Raw genomic sequence first — 19,486 nt, 5'->3', positions numbered from 1 at the left:
AGTGGGGGCACAGTAACCAGCCACAATGGTATGTCCTGGGTGGTTAGGTTTATTGATTTTAGCATGTAGAAGGTAAGAGTGCAGGGAGTGGTAGGGGTGAGTAGAGAGATGGACTCCGGGGAGAGGTTCTTGGTTGGGCCTAAGGAATTGAGTAGTGACTGGAGAGCCTGCTGGTTACTGGAATGGGGTCACTGTGGCAAGGTATGCCGAGAAATATACTGAGGATCTCACTGAAGCCTTCACGGACTGTAATTATCCTCCCAACCTTGTACAAAAACAAATCTCCTGTGCCTTATCTTTTCAGTCTCCCACTACCTCCTAAAGTCTCACTGTCCAGCCACAGAGGAGCATTTCCCTCGTAACTCAGTACCATCCAGGACTGGAGCAACTGAATTACATCCTCTGTCAAAGTTTCGATTACCTCTCGGTCCTGAAATGAGAAATGTCCTGCCCACTGTCCTTCCCACCCCTCCCATAGTGGTATTCCACTGTCCACCGAACCTACACACTACACTCGTCCATCCTTACATAACCCCTGCTCCAAATCCCTTACTGCATAGCTCATACCCCTGTGATAGACCTAGATGCAAGACCTGTCCCATACATCCTCCCACCACTACCCACTCCTGTCCGGTCACTAACATCACGTATCCTATCAAAGGCATGAAACCAGTCATGTATGTGATCTACAAGCTAAGCTGCAACCACTGTCTTGCATTCTATGTAGGCATGACAACCAACAAGCTGTCTGTCCGCAAGAATGGCCACTGACAAACTGTGGCCAAGAAACAAGTGGACCACCATGTTGCTGAACACGCTGCCAAACATGATATCCTTCATTTCAATGACTGCTTCACAGCCTGTGCCATATGGATCCTTCCCACCAACACCAGATTTTCTGAATTGTGCAGGTGGGAACTTCCATGTTCGCACAACCCTCCAGGCCTCAATCTTTGTTAGTCACTGTCCTCACCCATCCAGTCCCTTCCTTGTTCCCATTCCAGCACTACAAAGCTGTCATCCCACCAACAAACCCAGTCTCTTTATTTCTCTCCTTTTCCACTACCCCCCCCCCCCCCCCACTTCACATCTCTCCCCTGCCCTCTGTCTAACCTGAGACTGCAGTCATGTGTATGAGTTGCATTTGTGTGTGTGTGTGTGTGTGTGTGTGTGTGTGTGTGTGTGTGTGTGTGTGTGTGTGTGTGTGTGTGTGTACTGTTGATGAAGGCCTTAATGACCGAAAGCTTTAATTGTGAGTCTTCGTGTAATGCCTATCTGTGACTCAGCATCTTTGCTATATTGTGAGTGGCAACTTTCCTTCTCATAACATTGTTACATTCCATCCTGGATTTTCCATTGTTTGATTTTAACCTTACTGAAGTATTTTAATGATGCACTGACATCAGATCATCTGGGATCTGCAAAGATCCTTGGCAGAGTCACTGGCCAGGTCTCTGTTGATCTGACAGACATTATGTAAGCCACTGCAGGAAATGCTAATGATGGAAACATGAATCTGGTACCAATTCCTCCTGCAGTTGCTTCATTTCATCAGATTAGAACTGATCTCTTGGGGATGCTTCCCAAGTCAACAAATGGGAATAAATGGATAGCTGTGTGCACTGACTACATCATCCGTTAAACTGTCACAAAGAATGTACCTACTGCCAATGCATCAGAAATCCCTAGTTTTCTCTTCCTTTTTTTTAAGTGAAAAAAGTGTTTCAGTCATGACTGGTGTCGGAAGTAATTTGGCTTGCAAGATGTCAATTACAAAATTAAAGATGATGATCTTACACTGAAGAGACAAAATTGCAGACATGCCTTCCAAGACCTTTCCATTAAGCGCTTTCATGAGCTTGAGGTGCATACTGGTAGCAAGAGCTTTCTTTACAATGAACATGAAGATATGTGCACCAGTCAGGATGCCTGAATACAAGTAACTCTACTTCAGTGCCATGGTGACCAGGAGGATGCGACAACATTACCAGTAACTGAGATCCACCACTGCCACCATATGGAGCATCACTGACTAGATCCAAAGCCAAGAAGCTATAGCACAGTTTGAAACTTAATTATTTATTGAATATTGTTATTTGCTAGAGCACAGTATAGGTATAAATAAGGACATCCACTATTGAAACTGGAGTTGCACTTTGTATTCTTTCATGTATGCTCGATAAACATGTTTTCACTGTGATGTGTGAAGTTATTGTTGACAGCCCTACTATCATAAATGATACTATATTCCTGATTCTACATAACATTCTTTCACTTAAAGGCAACATGAAGTTGCCTTTTAAACTTCACCTAAAGCGTTTTTCCAATTTTTTATGTTTAGATGTAGATGTAAATTTGGTGCATATGCTAGATGTCTGAACAATTTCTACTTAAAACACTTAAATCTTTTCATTTACAAAGCTTCTTTACTGGTAAGTGCAGAGCTCTAATGACAGATGATGTGATTTAATTGCCAGTTGTGTATGTCTGTATTTGCGAGCGCGCGCAGTATAGAGAGAGGGGGGGGAGATAGTTGGAAAGTGGTGGTGATGAGGAACCCACATGGGAGGGGGGAATGGTGGGAAAAGGTAGTATATGATCTGGATGGGGAAGGAGTGGAGTGGACAGAGGAGAGAAGAGAAAAGGTAAGCTGAGGCAGTGGGAAACAAGTTAGTGGAGGTTTAGTGCAGGGGAATAGAGAGAATGCGGGATAGAGTGATTGTGTGGTCATTTCGAGTGCATACATGTACAACAGTTTTAGTTCTTATCCACATTCGTTTGTTGTAATAAATGTCAGGGCAGTGATAACCTCGCCGTTGGGCACCCAAATGGGTCATTCCCTTTGATTGACACAGGTGCAAGACCTGTCCCAAATATCCAGGCACAACCTCCTACCACAGTCCAGTCACGTTATCTACTACCCAGTAAAAGGTCGCAGTTACTGTACAGAATTCTGTACGCGCGCGCGCGTGCGTGTGCGTGTGCGTGTGCGTGTGTGTGTGTGTGTGTGCGTGTGTGTGTATGTGTGTGTGTGTGTGTGTGTTGTGGAGGTGGGGCTGCAGGCATGTGTATGCATGCATGATGGATGCACAAACACACTCAAATGACCACTCACACAGTATCTTATTCTGCCTTTCCGAATTTGATAATATGATAATGTGAAAAGTGATATTCAATGAATGAGTAATATAGAAATTTAGCTTGTTCTGCAGTGTGATGGGTCTACTGTTGATGAACTTTAATGTTTACAAGAAAAGGATCTGTAACGAAGATCTGTGCAATATATTAAATGTTGCAAAAGAATCATTCTTACCAGAAGCTGTTACTTTTATGAATGGTTATTTATCTAATCTCTTGGTAAAGCACCCAAAAACTGAAAGTGCACAATTTGAACTTACACTTTCTTTATTTAGAGAATGGGGAAGATAAATGCCTATTTCTCACACAGAAACAATAACAGGGAGAGACTGACAAAAATTATTAATAAAGCCAGTTTACTCAACTTACCATCAAGAGATTGTATGTTTCGACCACACTCTTGGGTGAATGCAAGTGAACAATTTAAAACAATACATGCCTGGGACCTCACATTCTTTATACTGCTGTAATATGCCTGTGCAATTTCTGAAAAATAAATTAAAAGAAAACATGAAAAAGCTGTGGCACATCATTTAAACATTTTAATGAGTTTATCTTTTTGTCATTAACAAAAAATATGTAATGCAATACATTTTTTACTGAAAAAACTTCATTTCATTTATTAAACTCTATTCTCTTCACCTAACATCCTATCTCTTAAAACTACATACACAGTATTGAAGACTTATGTAAAATAATGGATAGGCAACCACTTAACTGTATATGATTGGTGCATGGTACACAGAAATACATAATTGTAAACAGTTAACACTAACTTCGGAGCTTTTGTCTTTTTTCTAGTAGAAGTACACACATTTCCATAGACACCCAAATGTCCACAGTCACGATAGCAGTGAGACTGGTTATGGAAAGTAGTTGCTTGGGTAGACGGGGACTGAGAGGGGATAGCTAAGGACCCACAAGGCGAGAGGGCAGGTCTTACACCAGATGGCTCAGTGGCTCCACAACAAGACAAAAGGATTTCAGAGCGTAGAGCATATAGGGGATAGAGAGAGGGAGAGGGGGGGAGAAAGTTGGAAAGTGGTGGTGATGAGGAACCCACATGGGAGGGGGGAATGGTGGGAAAAGGTAGTATATGATCTGGATGGGGAAGGAGTGGAGTGGACAGAGGAGAGAAGAGAAAAGGTAAGCTGAGGCAGTGGGAAACAAGTTAGTGGAGGTTTAGTGCAGGGGAATTGAGAGAATGCAGGATATGCTGGAGAGATGATTCCCACCTACGTAGTTCAGAGAAACTTGTGCTGAAAGGGAGTATCCTAGTGGCCTGTGTAGTGAATTAGTTGCTGAAGTCATCAGTATTGTGGCGTACAGCATGTTTGGCAACTGGAGGGTCAAGTTTGCGATTTGCGACAGTTTGGCAGTGGCCGTTCATGCAAATAGACAGTTGGTTAGTTATCAAGCCCACACAGAATTCTGTACAGTAACTGCGACCTTTTACTGGGTAGTAGATAACGTGACTGGACTGTGGTAGGAGGTCGTGCCTGGATATTTGTGACAGGTCTTGCACCTGTGTCAACCAAAGGGAATGACCCATTTGGGTGCCCAACGGTGAGGTTATCACTGCCCTGACATTTATTACAACAAACGAATGTGGATAAGAACTAAAACTGTTGTACACGTATGCACTCGAAATGACCACACAATCACTCTATCGCACAGGTACTCTGAAATCCACTAAAACCAATGATAAGGGAAGACAACTACCGTATTTACTCGAATCTAAGCCGCACTTTTTTTCCGGTTTTTGTAATCCAAAAAACCGCCTGCAGCTTAGAATCGAGTGCAAAGCAAGCGGAAGTTCTGAAAAATGTTGATAGGTGCCGCCACAACTAACTTCTGCCGTCGAATATATGTAGCGCTACACAGGCATCCTTTCTAGTAGGCACAAAGATAAATACTGGCGCCAAAACCTCTGCGTCAGTAAATAAAATTTAAAAAAAAATGGAAGACGAGCTTTTTTTCTCCGCCCAAGTTTCGACCACTGCTTTTTCATACATAATCCAACGAAGTAAATACAAATTCCGTATTGTTCATCTTCGAATTTCAATGTACTACAAAAATCCGACTGGTAATACTGGGATTTTTGTCAATATGGCCAACTCTACGTTCTGAATTTTTTCCTACCTGTGAGAAGAGATGGTTGCTAATAGGAACCTGATGAAATGTGAATCACGTGCAGTATTCTCTTCACCATAAGAATAATACGAATATAAACATTTTGCCATGTATTCTTTCGTGTTTGCTTCTATCTCATTTATATCCTGTCTGCCAAATAAACTACGAAACTAGAGTGAGACAACAGCAAACGCGGAAGAATATACGTATCGTGTCATGTTTATATTCGTATTACTCTTAGGCCTAATAGTGATACAGTCAGAAATGAAGCACGGCAACTGACTAGATTTTTAAATCTAAGATGACTAATTTCTGTGCAGAAATTGATGTACTAAAGAAGCAGCCGCAATGATTTTAAAACAGAGAAAAATTTTCGCCAAACTCTCGTTCAGAACATGTTCTATCATACGTAGTCTATTATTTGGTTCTTGTTGATCATTATCAAAGAAAGCAGCAGTCTAAGTAACAACAAATAGCAGTCTCTTGCCATTGTTTCGCTAATGAGATGATTCCTCTCCTTTTTAAATTGTAGGCGGCGGTAGCGCGCACAAAAGCAAGCCATGCCGCGAGCAGCGACAAGCCGTAAACACGCACTATCAGAATGCGACGAACAATGCATGACACAGTATAGTAATGCATTTTCAGCTTCGAGTGACTGACGTAAACACCTATAACATAGAAAACGGCACTTATCAGATCAAAGCAAAATAAGCAATCGATTCAAACCAGACGAAGCACGTGAAAAAGGAAGGGTATCCGTATAAATACGGACGGAGCGCCTGACGCATAGCAATGGCTACCTGGTAAAACTTAACTGCTAAGCTTTCGACTCGAACCAAATTACTGTAGCTGTCTCGTCATTCATTCGACCTAAATTGTGTCTCATATTACAATGGACCAACTTTGTTTCGATTTGGAGGTGCGGCCTAAAACTTTTCTCTCCCCTTGAATTTCGAGTCTCAAATTTCAGGTGCGGCTTAGATTTGGGAATTTTTTTTTTCCTTTATTTCGAGTCTCATTTTTCAGGTGCGGCTTAGATTCGAGTGCGGCTTAGATTCGAGTAAATACGGTAATCAAGAAATTAAAACAGGGGGAAAACAAAACACAGAAGAGCTAAAAGAACAACACAGGGAAATGTGACTGGCTGACTACTTACAAAAAACTTGGGTGAGCCAGCCACCCTGCTGACACATCAAAAACATCTCTCCAAAATCTTGTTACACATGTGGGACAATTCACAAAACTACACGAACCACAATCATTTGATCATTACATAAAATAGACTGCAGATACCTCATCAAATCTGCTGCAGTCCGCTGGTCGGCAAATAAAATTCAGTCCAGTAAAATGTGGCGCACCGTGATCCGCACACCACAAGCACCACACATCGGAGGGTCCTCTTGCCAGAGTACAAAGTAAGAGCATATGGACTATCAGACCAATTATGTGATTGGATTGAGGAGTTCCTAGATAACAGGACGCAGCATGTTATTCTCAATGGAGAGAAGTCTTCCGAAGTAAGAGTGATTTCAGGTGTGCCGCAGGGGAGTGTCATAGGACCGTTGCTATTCACAATATACATAAATGACCTGGTGGATGACATCGGAAGTTCACTGAGGCTTTTTGCAGATGATGCTGTGGTGTATCGAGAGGTTGTAACATTGGAAAATTGTACTGAAATACAGGAGGATCCGCAGCAAATTGACGCATGGTGCAGGGAATGGCAATTGAATCTCAATGTAGACAAGTGTAATGTGCTGCGAATACACAGAAAGATAGATCCTTTATCATTTAGCTACAAAATAGCAGGTCAGCAACTGGAAGCAGTTAATACCATAAATTATCTGGGAGTACGCATTAGGAGTGATTTAAAATGGAATGATCATATAATGTTGATCGTCGGTAAAGCAGATGCCAGACTGAGATTCATTGGAAGAATCCTAAGGAAATGCAATCCGAAAACAAAGGAAGTAGGTTACAGTACGCTTGTTCGCCCACTGCTTGAATACTGCTCAGCAGTGTGGGATCCGTACCAGATAGGGTTAATACAAGACATAGAGAAGATCCAACGGAGAGCAGCGCGCTTCGTTACAGGATCATTTAGTAATCGCGAAAGCGTTACGGAGATGATGGATAAACTCCAGTGGAAGACTCTGCAGCAGAGACGCTCAGTAGCTCGGTACGGGCTTTTGTCAAAGTTTCGAGAACATACCTTCACCGAAGAGTCAAGCAGTATATTGCTCCCTCCTACGTATATCTCGCGAAGAGACCATGAGGATAAAATCAGAGAGATTAGAGCCCACACAGAGGCATACCGACAATCCTTCTTTCCATGAACAATACAAGACTGGAATAGAAGGGAGAACCGATAGAGGTACTGAAGGTACCCTCCGCCACACACCGTCAGGTGGCTTGCGGAGTATGGATGTAGATGTAGATGTAGATGTAAAAAACCATGCATCATAGAGCTGTGCCCAATGTGAAAACAAGTAAGAAGGACCTCGTCCCATTGACATAGCTGGAACGAAGTACACCATGGCCAAATTGTGGGCTTGATGACACGGAGCTTGTTGTCGGTCACTTCTAACCACTCGACTTCCCATCGACACAGGACTTTATACCTCACAGTGAGGTGTGAGCATACAGGGGGATAGCACAATTTTGACCTGACGGTCACAACATGTCTCCTTGGCTGCTCAATCAGTCCTTTTATTCTGAAGAATTCCCACGTGCCCTGGTATCCAACAGAAAGACATCTTCCCCAGTAGGTGTAGTTGGAGGAGGGCGTCCTGGATAGTCTGGGATACTTTATCTGCTGGCTACAAACTTTGGAGAGAGTAAAGGGTGCTCATAGAATCTGAACAGATGAGAAATCTAATATTAGGGTATTTTTGTGTGTGTGTGTGTGTGTGTGGGGGGGGGGGGGGGGGGGGGGGGGGGGGGAGGGCGGCATAAAGTTCAAACAATAGTGTTAACTGTCCTCTATCATGTGTTTCTGTGTGCCACACACCAATCCTCCATTATTGTTAGTATTGAAGATACATTACCATGTCTGACTACAAAAGTGTTTATTAAAATATTTGTTCTATAGCAGAGCAAGTTGAAACGTTTTTTCCAGCTAGCGCTCACTCAGATGATTGTGGTGCCACTGAGATGCTTTTGACATTGTACAATAATATAAGTGAAGTATTAACTTTGTCTGTACTCTAATTATAGTATTTAGTTTGAAGTGCATACATTTTATAATTGCACTAAAATGGAATATTTCTGGTCATAAAATACGTTGTATTGGGTGGTTTATTGCCAATGGAAACTAATACAAAATTGGTTGAAGATTATATAACCACCTGCTCCTTCATTTTCAATGTTGTGGAACAGACAGTTGGATTCAAACTTTGTTGTATTTCTCTAGGAGATGATCTATGTATGTAAAGCATACCGTAATCTGAACTCAGATTGAAAAATGTTGCAAGTCCACACAACACTGAACAATCAGCAAGGTGCGTGTAATAGTTGATTCCATAGATACTTCATAAGGAGTATGATGCACTTTACAATAAAAACTGACTATGACAAGGCTTCCTAGCGTTTTACAAGAATGTCGGCCAATTATGCTGAATACTGACCAATAGAAAATTCAAAAATATATTGGAACTGTTTCACCCATTTTAAACAAAATTCAACTGATTTCGTGAGCCAATGTGTTACTTGGATGAGAGGGTAGATCACTACTTTACTCTACAAATGAATAATTTGTCATAACAATGGGTGGAATGCACTGTGTGTGAAAAGGGAAAAGATAAAGTGATTTCATTTTCCAACATGCAACAGATATTATTCTTATTAATCACCTTACAAAAGAAAAGAGAAAAAAATGTTTTCTCAGGATAATACAGATGCCCACAAATCTGCTTTGGAAACTGAAAACTGAGCAATTTCAAGTATAAATCCTTGGAAGATCAACCTTGTTACACTTGGGAGATTGAACTTGCTCACTAAAAAACCAGTGGACATAGTACAGCTTGAAAAGCAAAAAACTTAAAAAATTAAATGTTCTTTCCACTTGAAAATAACCTTTCACACCCAGACCAATACCTTTTCATGTGACTCATGTACATCAGTTCATAGATGGTATGCCTACTACATTTTATTTCTCTGTGATGACTCAGCCTCTGTACAAGTTGTAATTTTTGATAACACCAGAAGAACTAGATACAAGAAACTTTCAAGATTCAGAATGACTTTGGCTACAATGTCATGAATATTTAATAAAGAAAGGATCACATCAACTTGTCCAAAACTTTAAGTTAAAGACTAGTCCAGGTGACGGATTGTCAGTGAACTGTTGTGTACTTAATGAGAGAGGAAGAGAGAGAGAGAGAGAGAGAGAGAGAGAGAGAGAGAGAGAGAGAGAGAGAGGGAGAGGGAGAACCCAACAATTGAAAATATGTGTAACACACTACAGAATTCATGAAACAACAAGTTCATAAGTTATTGCCTGTTGGTATTCTTTGCAGGCACTCTGGCTGGTGGCTACTTAACTGTTTTTCTTATATTTTGCCATGACAAATGGCTGGTTCTGTCAAAGAATCACTGTTCGTTCTCTGATTCATTCACTGACTCATATGGTTTTCCATAAATCCCATAGTGAAGAAGAGCCTTAAGGGATGGAAAACAAGTCCATTTACATATCAAGAGATGAATGGATTAACTCTATGTTACTTTTGTAAAGTAAAACAACAACCATTTGGGAATTCAGACTACTATCAACCAAAATATACAAGAAAAGAGCCAAAACTATCACATCCATAAGTGGCCACTAGAACATAAACAATTTCATTGTCCTTAAACAGAATGCTAACTACTAATAAATTTCAGCTACTGGCGAAGTCACATGACTTGGAACATCCCCCCCCCCCCCCCCCTCCACACCCTTATCCACCCATCCCTTGTTCACCTCTCTCTTTTCCTCTAGTTGCATCTCCTGCTTGCTGACAGGGAGCATTTTCGTGTTTGTTAAAATTTGTGTAAAAAACTAGGAAAGTAAAATGATAAAATTGTGTTTATATTCAGTTAGCACGAAACATGATTTGCTGCATTAGTGGAGAAGTAGCCTGGATTAGTTCAAGCTGTTCTTGCCTATCAGCAGCAGCCAATAGCTATGGACTGTGGGAAATTTTCCTTGTTAACACTATAGCAGCAAGAAATTGTTTCTGAACATTGTTAATGTTACTGTCAGAGCACTACATGACATTTAAAAAAGAAACAGGAATTATTTCCTGTAACAGATAACATAAATCAATTAACAAAGAGGAACTAACCACTCAGTGTTGTACTATAGAAGATTTCACAACTTCAGATATGTGAAATGACAGATTCAAAATGCAAGATATGAGAGTCACTCAGAAAAAAAGATCATTTAGCTACACAAAAAGAAAAACAAATTTATCGGTAAAAACAATTCCGTTACATACCTGGAGCTCAGCTCCCTTCATTTCTCTATTTAGTCACTGTCTATACTCAAACATTTGTCTATCTGGTCACGAGCTTCAGAATTTCCATGTTATACTCTTCTGGTGCCAGTTCCTTAAGCCATATAGTCACAACATTAAAACAAAATACTGCCCACACATTTCTGTTGCAGAGCTCACTCCTCTTCTCTTTTAAGGGTCAACTGGCTTCCATAACAACTGTGCTCATAATACTGTGAGTGGAGGTTGCAGGAAGATGCCCTTGTGCACCTGGTATGCGGTCAAAACGAACTGCGAAATTGAAAATCTCACCGTGAGGTAAGGAGAGTTATTCAATTTCTGGACATTCAAAATTTAGTAGCATCTGAAAGCAGGATATGGTGATAATGCAAGGAATGAAATAACACAGTGTTTCTCGAGAATACGGCCTATCTTGTCATCAGACTTGCAACTCCCTCTGAGGATGGCCAGACGATACATGGCTGAAATATCACTGGAAAAAATTTTATTTGCACGGCTGAATACCTGAAATTTAATGAACTAATCATCCTCGTCCCTAAAAAAACTGAAGAAATTCAAACAGACTCTCTCGTACAAAAGTCATGTCAACCATCTTTTGGGATCGTAAATGTGTTCTTTTGGTGGATTTCACACTAAAAGGCACTATGATCAGTGCAAATCATTATTGTGAAACACTAAGAAATCTCTGGCAAGTTACCCAATATGAGAGGCGAGGAATGCTTTCTGGAGGAATTGTACTTCTTTAGAACACTGCCCATTCTCACACTGCTGCTGCAAATCAAGAATTGCTAGAGGATCAATTTGAATAAGAAATTTTTGTTCACCTACCTGATAAAACCGACCTTGCTTCTACTAACAATTTTCACACTTTCTCTAATCTGAAAGACTTTCTGGGCAGTAAATGTTTTGGAAGTGATGAGGAGTTGGAGAATGCAGTGGGCACCTGAGCTAATGAAGAATCTGAAAGACTTTCTGGGCAGTAAATGTTTTGGAAGTGATGAGGAGTTGGAGAATGCAGTGGGCACCTGAGCTAATGAAGAGTATAACATGGAAATTCTGAAGCTTGTGACCAGATACACCTGTTTAAATATAGAAGGTGATTATGTGGAGAAGTGAAAGAAGCTTTGTATATGTAATGGAATTATTTTTTCCAATCAATATTTTTACTTTGTATAACTAAGAAGTCTTTATTTTCTGGATGAACCCCATATTTTACAATCAAAGGAAACACAATAACAAAGCAGATTTTAATATAAAATTATCATGATATATTGAATGAATCTCAGTAATAAAATAACCACAGCAAGCTTAGTTATATTAATAGTACATAGTTTTACAGGGTGTATACGTGGACAAAGAAAAAGAATTCCCCGGATTTCCCGGTAAAAAATACACGTTCTCCCGGGTGAAAATACACTTTTTCCATGTTAAGTGACAGTACACTCTTCCTCGGCACTGTAAAACCTTTGAATGTTTATGGTTTTATATACCGACGTAGAATTTCCCGGCACTTCAGAAAACGAAACTCTCGGGAGGGGGTATTATTTTCGTATTACGAAGGTATAAATTTGAATTCCACCAAACACCACAGGTCACTTTCCGAAGCATTGAAATCGGGATTGTGATGCGCTTTTGTAAGCCAGTCATAGCTCGTGTCACTTGATCTCGACTGCTGACAGCATAGAACACGTGATGTAGTCAGCCAATAGCAAGATCACCCTTAAGTAGCGCGAACACACAAATAAAAAAAGTTCATGGTTTAAATTACGATACATCACACAAATGTGCCAGCAAAATTTTTAATAACGATGTTAATGTCTGATCTGAGCTCGAAATTCTTCTAAATGGTCATCCTCAAAGGGTTGATTTTTAAATGAGAGTCAATCGCTTTGTGATTTAAGAAATTCATCATACATTCTCGCACACAGTTCATCTTGTGCAAAAGGAAATTTGCTTTGAATGTAACAACTTTTCAAACCACAATTCGCAATATTTTCCCGCGGCCTGTTAGAAATAGGTTTGTTTCAGCAGTTGCAAGAGAGCGCCACATAATAGGCATCACCGCGCTTGCGCTGCTACGATGACGCAGGAAGCCTATATGTTCGTACGTGTAAAACATTAAAAAATATTATGTCATAAACGAAACAAGAAATCAGAAGATACTTCAAGAGCATCGGAATTTTGTGAACCCCACTAAAATGCATAATTCGGCTTAAAGTGCACATTCGTATGTCCGTATTTGGATGTAAATTTTCTTGGAGTACCAGTGCTGTATTATCTCATGTTTGGTTCTTTATTATGGTATAATACCATACATGCACTTGAAATGCAGCAAACACTTGAAACCAGCCAAGAGTGCGAAATTAAACTCTTCATTTCAAATAAATTGACTGCATAAGCAGAAAAGATTAATAAAAGTCGAATCTCTTTAGCAAACCGACAAAAATAACTTCATTGTTCTGCGAGGCGATTAATGCTTCACTGTCAGAAAAGTGGAAATAAAATTTGAAAGTAATAACATATTTTTGCCTTCCGTTACTAAGCAAACGTATTTTAATTCATTTGATAGCTCCTGGCGACAAAAATCCGCCATTTGATAGCTCCTGGCGACAAAAATCCGTTTCATCATCATTTAACGTGAGAGCAATAAACGAAGACGAAACAAAAAAATCACCGAACGTAAAGACGGGTCACGTGGAGGCGACCCACCTCCCCACCACAACTCTGACTGCTCTGTACATCAGCCCCAGATTTACTATATTCCCAAACCAGGGCAATATTAGGTAGTGGCGCCCAGCCACACTTCGGTAACCAGAAGCGGGGAAGGTACTACGCATACACCACTAAAGTGCGCATATGCAAGAGACTAACTCTCAACTGCTCAAACGACTCTAAACAGTTGTCACATCACTCTCATCAGAGGCAATTTGTTGTTATGAAGCATTGCATAGTCTTCCTAAGCCTTCAACATGCTGTGCTGTTGGCAGACATTTGTATGAGCACTGTGTTTTGTTGTTGTATATGGTGCATTTCCTTTGCAACTACAGTTTTATTTTAGTTTTTTTTCTCTCATTCATGTTTTTTTGCTGCAGTATTATTCTGCAATAGCAGGATACAGTAATATCCTTAGTTAGAGTATTGGTTCTTACCAGTCAAAAATCACAAAAATTTAACCGAAAACCAAAACAATGAAAAATTCCTGGAATTCTAAACAATTTCCGGGTTTTTCCTGGTTTTCTCCCGGATGAAAAAATTCCCGGGTTTTTCCCAGATCTCCTGGTTGTCCTGGGTCGTATACACCCTGTTTTATACTTTAATAGCCAATGTGTCACATCCAATCATTGTACTGTGAACGTCATGAAACATTTGATGGGGTGCATTTCTTCTTTACATGCATCTTTACATGCAAAGACCTTAATTTCTTAAAGCACAGCCACCAAAACATTCTTTCACCACTCTACCTAGTGTATAAGCTACGGAACAATGAGGTTCAAAAAATACATGTATATACCTTTCTCTGACATATCTTTGATTTCCATGGAGAATAAATTTGACTGAATTTTAGTTCCACATTTTGAAAGTCTCAGGATTGGTTTTTCCAGTTTCTTGAAAACAGAAGTTGGTTTGAAACTCTCTTCACATTCATCTGCTCCCAGTGAAATTTGTTTTGGCACATTGAGCTGAAAAAAGAAAACAATTCAAACAATGGAAACTCCAGATAGGAATAACAATACAGAAAAATATAGATTGCTATTTACCATAAAGATAACACACTAAGTTGCAGATGGGCACAATTAAAAGACACTTACACATAAGCTTTCGGGCACAGCCTTTGTCGGAAAAAAAGAAAAACGCACCATTCACTCATGTAAGCAAGCACACAACATCCACACATGAAAGGCAACTTCAGCAGCTCAGATCAGAGGGCAACTATCACATGGGATGGTAGCAGCAGTCTGGAGTGAGCAGGGAAGAGGAAGGAGAAGGGATAGCAGTGTAAACTGCTATTTCCCCTTCCCCTCCATCCCACTTTATAGCTGCATTTTGGCCTGACCTGACTGGGTTAGCGGTCATTTGAGTGTAAGGTGTGTTTGCTTGTGTGAATGAATGGTGCGCTTTTCTGTTTTTCCAATGAAGGCTGTAGTTGAAAGCTTATGTGTAAGTGTCTTTTAATTGTGGCTGTCTGCAATTTAGTGTATAATCTTCGCACGTGCGGGAGGGGGGGGGGGGGGGCACGAGGGGGGGGGACACGTGCACATGCACCCTTAAAACCCACATCCTTTCGTCTTTCCCTCTCCTTCCCTCTTTCCTGATGAGGCAACAGTTTGTTGCGAAAGCTTGAATTTTGTGTGTATGTTTGTGTGTCTGTCGACCTGCCAGCACTTTCATTTGGTAAGTCACATCATCTTTGTTTTTAGGTATATATATATATATATATGTCTGCTTGTGTCTGTATATGTGTGGATGGATATGTGTGTGTGTGCGAGTGTGTACCCGTCCTTTTTTCCCCCTAAGGTAAGTCTTTCCGCTCCCGGGACTGGAATGACTCCTTACCCTCTCCCTTAAAACCCACATCCTTTCGTCTTTCCCTCTCCTTCCCTCTTTCCTGATGAGGCAACAGTTTGTTGCGAAAGCTTGAATTTTGTGTGTATGTTTGTGTTCGTTTGTGTGTCTGTCGACCTGCCAGCACTTTCATTTGGTAAGTCACATCATCTTTGTTTTTAGATAGATATATATATATATATATATATATATATATATATATATATATATATATATAAAAACAAAGATGATGTGACTTACCAAATGAAAGTGCTGACAGGTTGACAGACACACAAACGAACACAAACATACACACAAAATTCAAGCTTTTGCAACAAACTGTTGCCTCATCAGGAAAGAGGGAAGGAGAGGGAAAGACGAAAGGATGTGGGTTTTAAGGGAGAGGGTAAGGAGTCATTCCAGTCCCGGGAGCGGGAAGACTTACCTTAGGGGGAAAAAAGGACGGGTATACACTCGCACACACACACATATCCATCCACACATATACAGACACAAGCAGACATATTTAAAGACAATATATATATATATATATATATATATATATATATATATATATATATATATATATATATATATATTTAAAAAGAAAGATGATGAGACTTACCAAACAAAAGCGCTGGCAGGTCGATAGACACACAAACAAACACAAACATACACACAAAATCTAGCTTTCGCAACCAATGGTTGCCTCGTCAGGAAAGAGGGAAGGAGAGGGAAAGACAAAAGGATTTGGGTTTTAAGGGAGAGGGTAAGGAGTCATTCCAATCCCGGGAGCGGAAAGACTTACCTTAGGGGAAAAAAAGGACAGGTATACACTCGCGCACACACACACATATCCATCCTCATATACACAGACACAAGCAGACATTTGTAATCTGTAATGTCTGCTTGTGTCTGTGTATATGAGGATGGATATGTGTGTGTGTGCGCGAGTGTATACCTGTCCTTTTTTTCCCCTAAGGTAAGTCTTTCCGCTCCCGGGATTGGAATGACTCCTTACCCTCTCCCTTAAAACCCAAATCCTTTTGTCTTTCCCTCTCCTTCCCTCTTTCCTGACGAGGCAATCATTGGTTGCGAAAGCTAGATTTTGTGTGTATGTTTGTGTTTGTTTGTTGGGAACGTTTCCCTCTATTATATTCATATATATATATATATATATATATATATATATATATATATATATATATATATATATATATTAGAATTTTAGAATTTTGGAATTAGAAATTAGCGGAGATCTCCGCTAATTTCTAATTTCAATTTGCCGCCGCTCATACCTCACCTGTCTTTCAACAACATCTTTGCCTCTGTACTTCCGCCTCGACTGACATCTCTGCCCCAGACTCTTTGCCTTTACAAATGTCTGCTTGTGTCTGTGTATATGCGGATGGATATGAGTGTGTGTGCGAGTGTATACCTGTCCTTTTTTCCCCCTAAGGTAAGTCTTTCCGCTCCCGGGATTGGAATGACTCCTTACCCTCTCCCTTAAAACCCAAATCCTTTCGTCTTTCCCTCTCCTTCCCTCTTTCCTGATGAGGCAACCGTTGGTTGCGAAAGCTTGAATTTTGTGTGTATGTTTGTGTTCGTTTGTGTGTCTATCGACCTGCCAGCGCTTTTGTTTGGTAAGTCTCATCATCTTTCTTTTTAGATACACTTTGTGAAGCACATCAATAGAAGTATATTAAATGCACGAGCTAGCCAAATGACTGAGTGTTCTTTCACATCCAATAAAGTAATCAGAGATTGTCATTCATATTTTGAATGCTTTATGTTTAAACTAGCCCTGAAACAGTTACTTTTGCAAGTGAATATGAACATTTAATCAATCTATGAATACATTATGGACTGAGTTTTACGCCTTCATCTTGTCCTGGGTTTCCAGACAACTATCCAAACTTCAAATAACTCTTGGATTAATGTTGATGAAGTGTAACAAATTAAACTATATTCAATAATGTATATGCCTCCATGAAAATGTAACTCCATCACATTATTAAAACTATGCTGGAAAAGGAATTAGACTTGATTCTGTGTTTCAGGTGCTGTGCACTACCAATTGTCCTATCCCAAGTAGTCTGTGAGATAAATGTATTGTCCCTTAGTAATAATAATACTGAGTTATTGCCTCTAATGATGATAATAATAATAATAATAATAATAATAATAATAACAATAACAATGATTATGCATAACTGTACTTTATAAAAGAAATTCTTCATTATTGCAGACTGCCAAGCAAAGGTATTCTCTCAACAGAGAGAGTCACAACAGTTTCTGTAAATGTAAGCACAGCACCACTGACCAATAATGAATGCAAAAAAAATAATAAAAATTTATTTTGTTATATATTTTTGACCAAAGTTCAGAGTTTTTATTACTTACAAAAGGGAAATAACTTTCATTTTAAATTTATTCCATTTGGTTTTCTTTTCTTGCTTTTCATAAAGTTACTCTTAGATACCCCAATAGATGTGCAAATCGAAGGAAACGGATGTGTCAAAATGTGTAACAGACACCATACTGGCAAGACTTCCAATATCAAAGACTGGTCACATGAAATTACACAGCACGCCAATAAAAGGCAACCTGATGACTGGCTTGCCCTCAGTATTTTCTTTGTTAGCTGCAATTATCTGCCTCTGCCTCTACGAAGTGAACTATGGCTGCCACTGATGCTTACCTGGATCTGTGAGTGGACAGTAACTGCTGTGCTTTCAAACTTACTTCAAGACTAAAGTGAAGGGCCTGTTATCTGCATGCCATGGAGTGATATAACATTTATGTAGAAAGCTTTTATTTGATGACCAATGTGAGAATAGCTGCCACTGTGTTCAATATTATAACTGTAGTAAGCATGCACAACAAAGCTATTGTGTTTGGACATCATTGCTTTTAATAAGCCACTATTACTGTTTGGTTTGGTTTTAAGGACTAATGAACAGTTTAATCTGTTGTTACAGAATGCTAATTTGTGTTCAATAAATGTTTGTTGGCTTTAAGTCCCAGTTACAACACTTAGAATTCAACACAAAACCTCCCATTCTGTTCGTGCAGTTTGCCATCTGTGAAGTAATTAATACAGATAGCACAAAATCCAGCTTGCTCTGTTCATACACAAGATCCAGACATCTGTAGGCAGTGGAGCTCATAATTACACATGAAGGGGCTACAAAAAACAAGGAAATTACGTCCGTTAGTAAAAATGAATATTTTATGAGCTGTACACTGACATCAAGGTAGTGCTGTACTTGTCATAATACATACCTATTAGGGCATCATTTCCTCTAGCACACAGAACTGTAAAGTATGAAACATAGCACTCTGATATTGCAGCTCAGCACCAGACATTAGTGGGATTTCAGCTCTTCAGTCTAGCATGCTATGAGGAAATGATGTACATATCATGACAAATGCAGTATCACCTAGACATCATGGTGCACCACATATTCATTTTTACCAATGAACATAAATGCAACTAAGAATTTTTCCTCTTTCTGTACACTGCTTTGGTGTATTATCTATTGCACTGGATGTTTTTTGCTTTATTCATTGTGTATATGACAGAAGGTACACCATGGTTTCCTAAAACTGATTCTGTTAAATATTTCACAGATGTTTTCAGCAACATTCCTCCGCTGTATCCCTGACAAAAACCAAGCTTATACGTGCATGTGGACGTCAGACTTTTCTCTTGGTAAGCAACTTTGCATCCACTTAAAGGTACATTTTACCCTAACTCTTTCTTAAGTATAGTGCCTGTCATCAACAATACAAATGTTAGCTGTCCAATAACCTCACCATACACCCATTTCTCTGTTAATGTTGACTCTTCATGCCAATGAGTAACTAAATTTTGTGTTGAGTGACATTGAATACAATATAGTGAAAATAACACAACAAAAACTCTACTTCATGCCTGGAATATGACATAACACTTTGAGAAAAGTGGATACATATTACGTAACTGTAAAAAAGGGTAGAACAAAGGCAAAAACCGGAGCATACAATACTGCATTATCACATGTTTATTTTCTGCCCCCCCCCCCCCCCCCCCACACACACACACACACAAGGCTCCTATCCCCTATCACTGAAGAACATGAAAAGTGGAGGGGGGAGGGGGGGATGGAGGGAGAGAGAGGTGCAGACAGCAGCACAGT

General features: G+C 39.8%; 1 protein-coding gene across 2 annotated transcripts in view; it reads right to left on the bottom strand.

Moving 5' to 3' along the window:
* The window catches only part of LOC126094961 (AP-5 complex subunit beta-1-like), a 147,877-nt gene that overhangs the window by 32,176 nt on the left and 96,215 nt on the right, over positions 1-19,486 (bottom strand). For both annotated transcript variants that reach the window (XR_007521900.1, XM_049909616.1), the window contains exons 13-14: positions 14,275-14,443; positions 3,508-3,624 (exon numbers count right to left, since the gene is read on the bottom strand). Coding sequence is in view for 1 of the 2 variants with exons in the window: in XM_049909616.1 (XP_049765573.1) it covers positions 3,508-3,624; positions 14,275-14,443 (286 nt within the window). In the remaining variant the exon portion in view is untranslated. The remainder of the gene's footprint in view (positions 1-3,507; positions 3,625-14,274; positions 14,444-19,486) is intronic.

Source organism: Schistocerca cancellata, chromosome 8 (genome assembly GCF_023864275.1).
Source record: "Schistocerca cancellata isolate TAMUIC-IGC-003103 chromosome 8, iqSchCanc2.1, whole genome shotgun sequence".
NCBI lineage: Eukaryota > Metazoa > Arthropoda > Insecta > Orthoptera > Acrididae > Schistocerca > Schistocerca cancellata.
The sequence above is the reverse complement of the archived record's forward strand: the minus strand, read 5'-3'. Positions and strand labels throughout refer to the sequence as shown.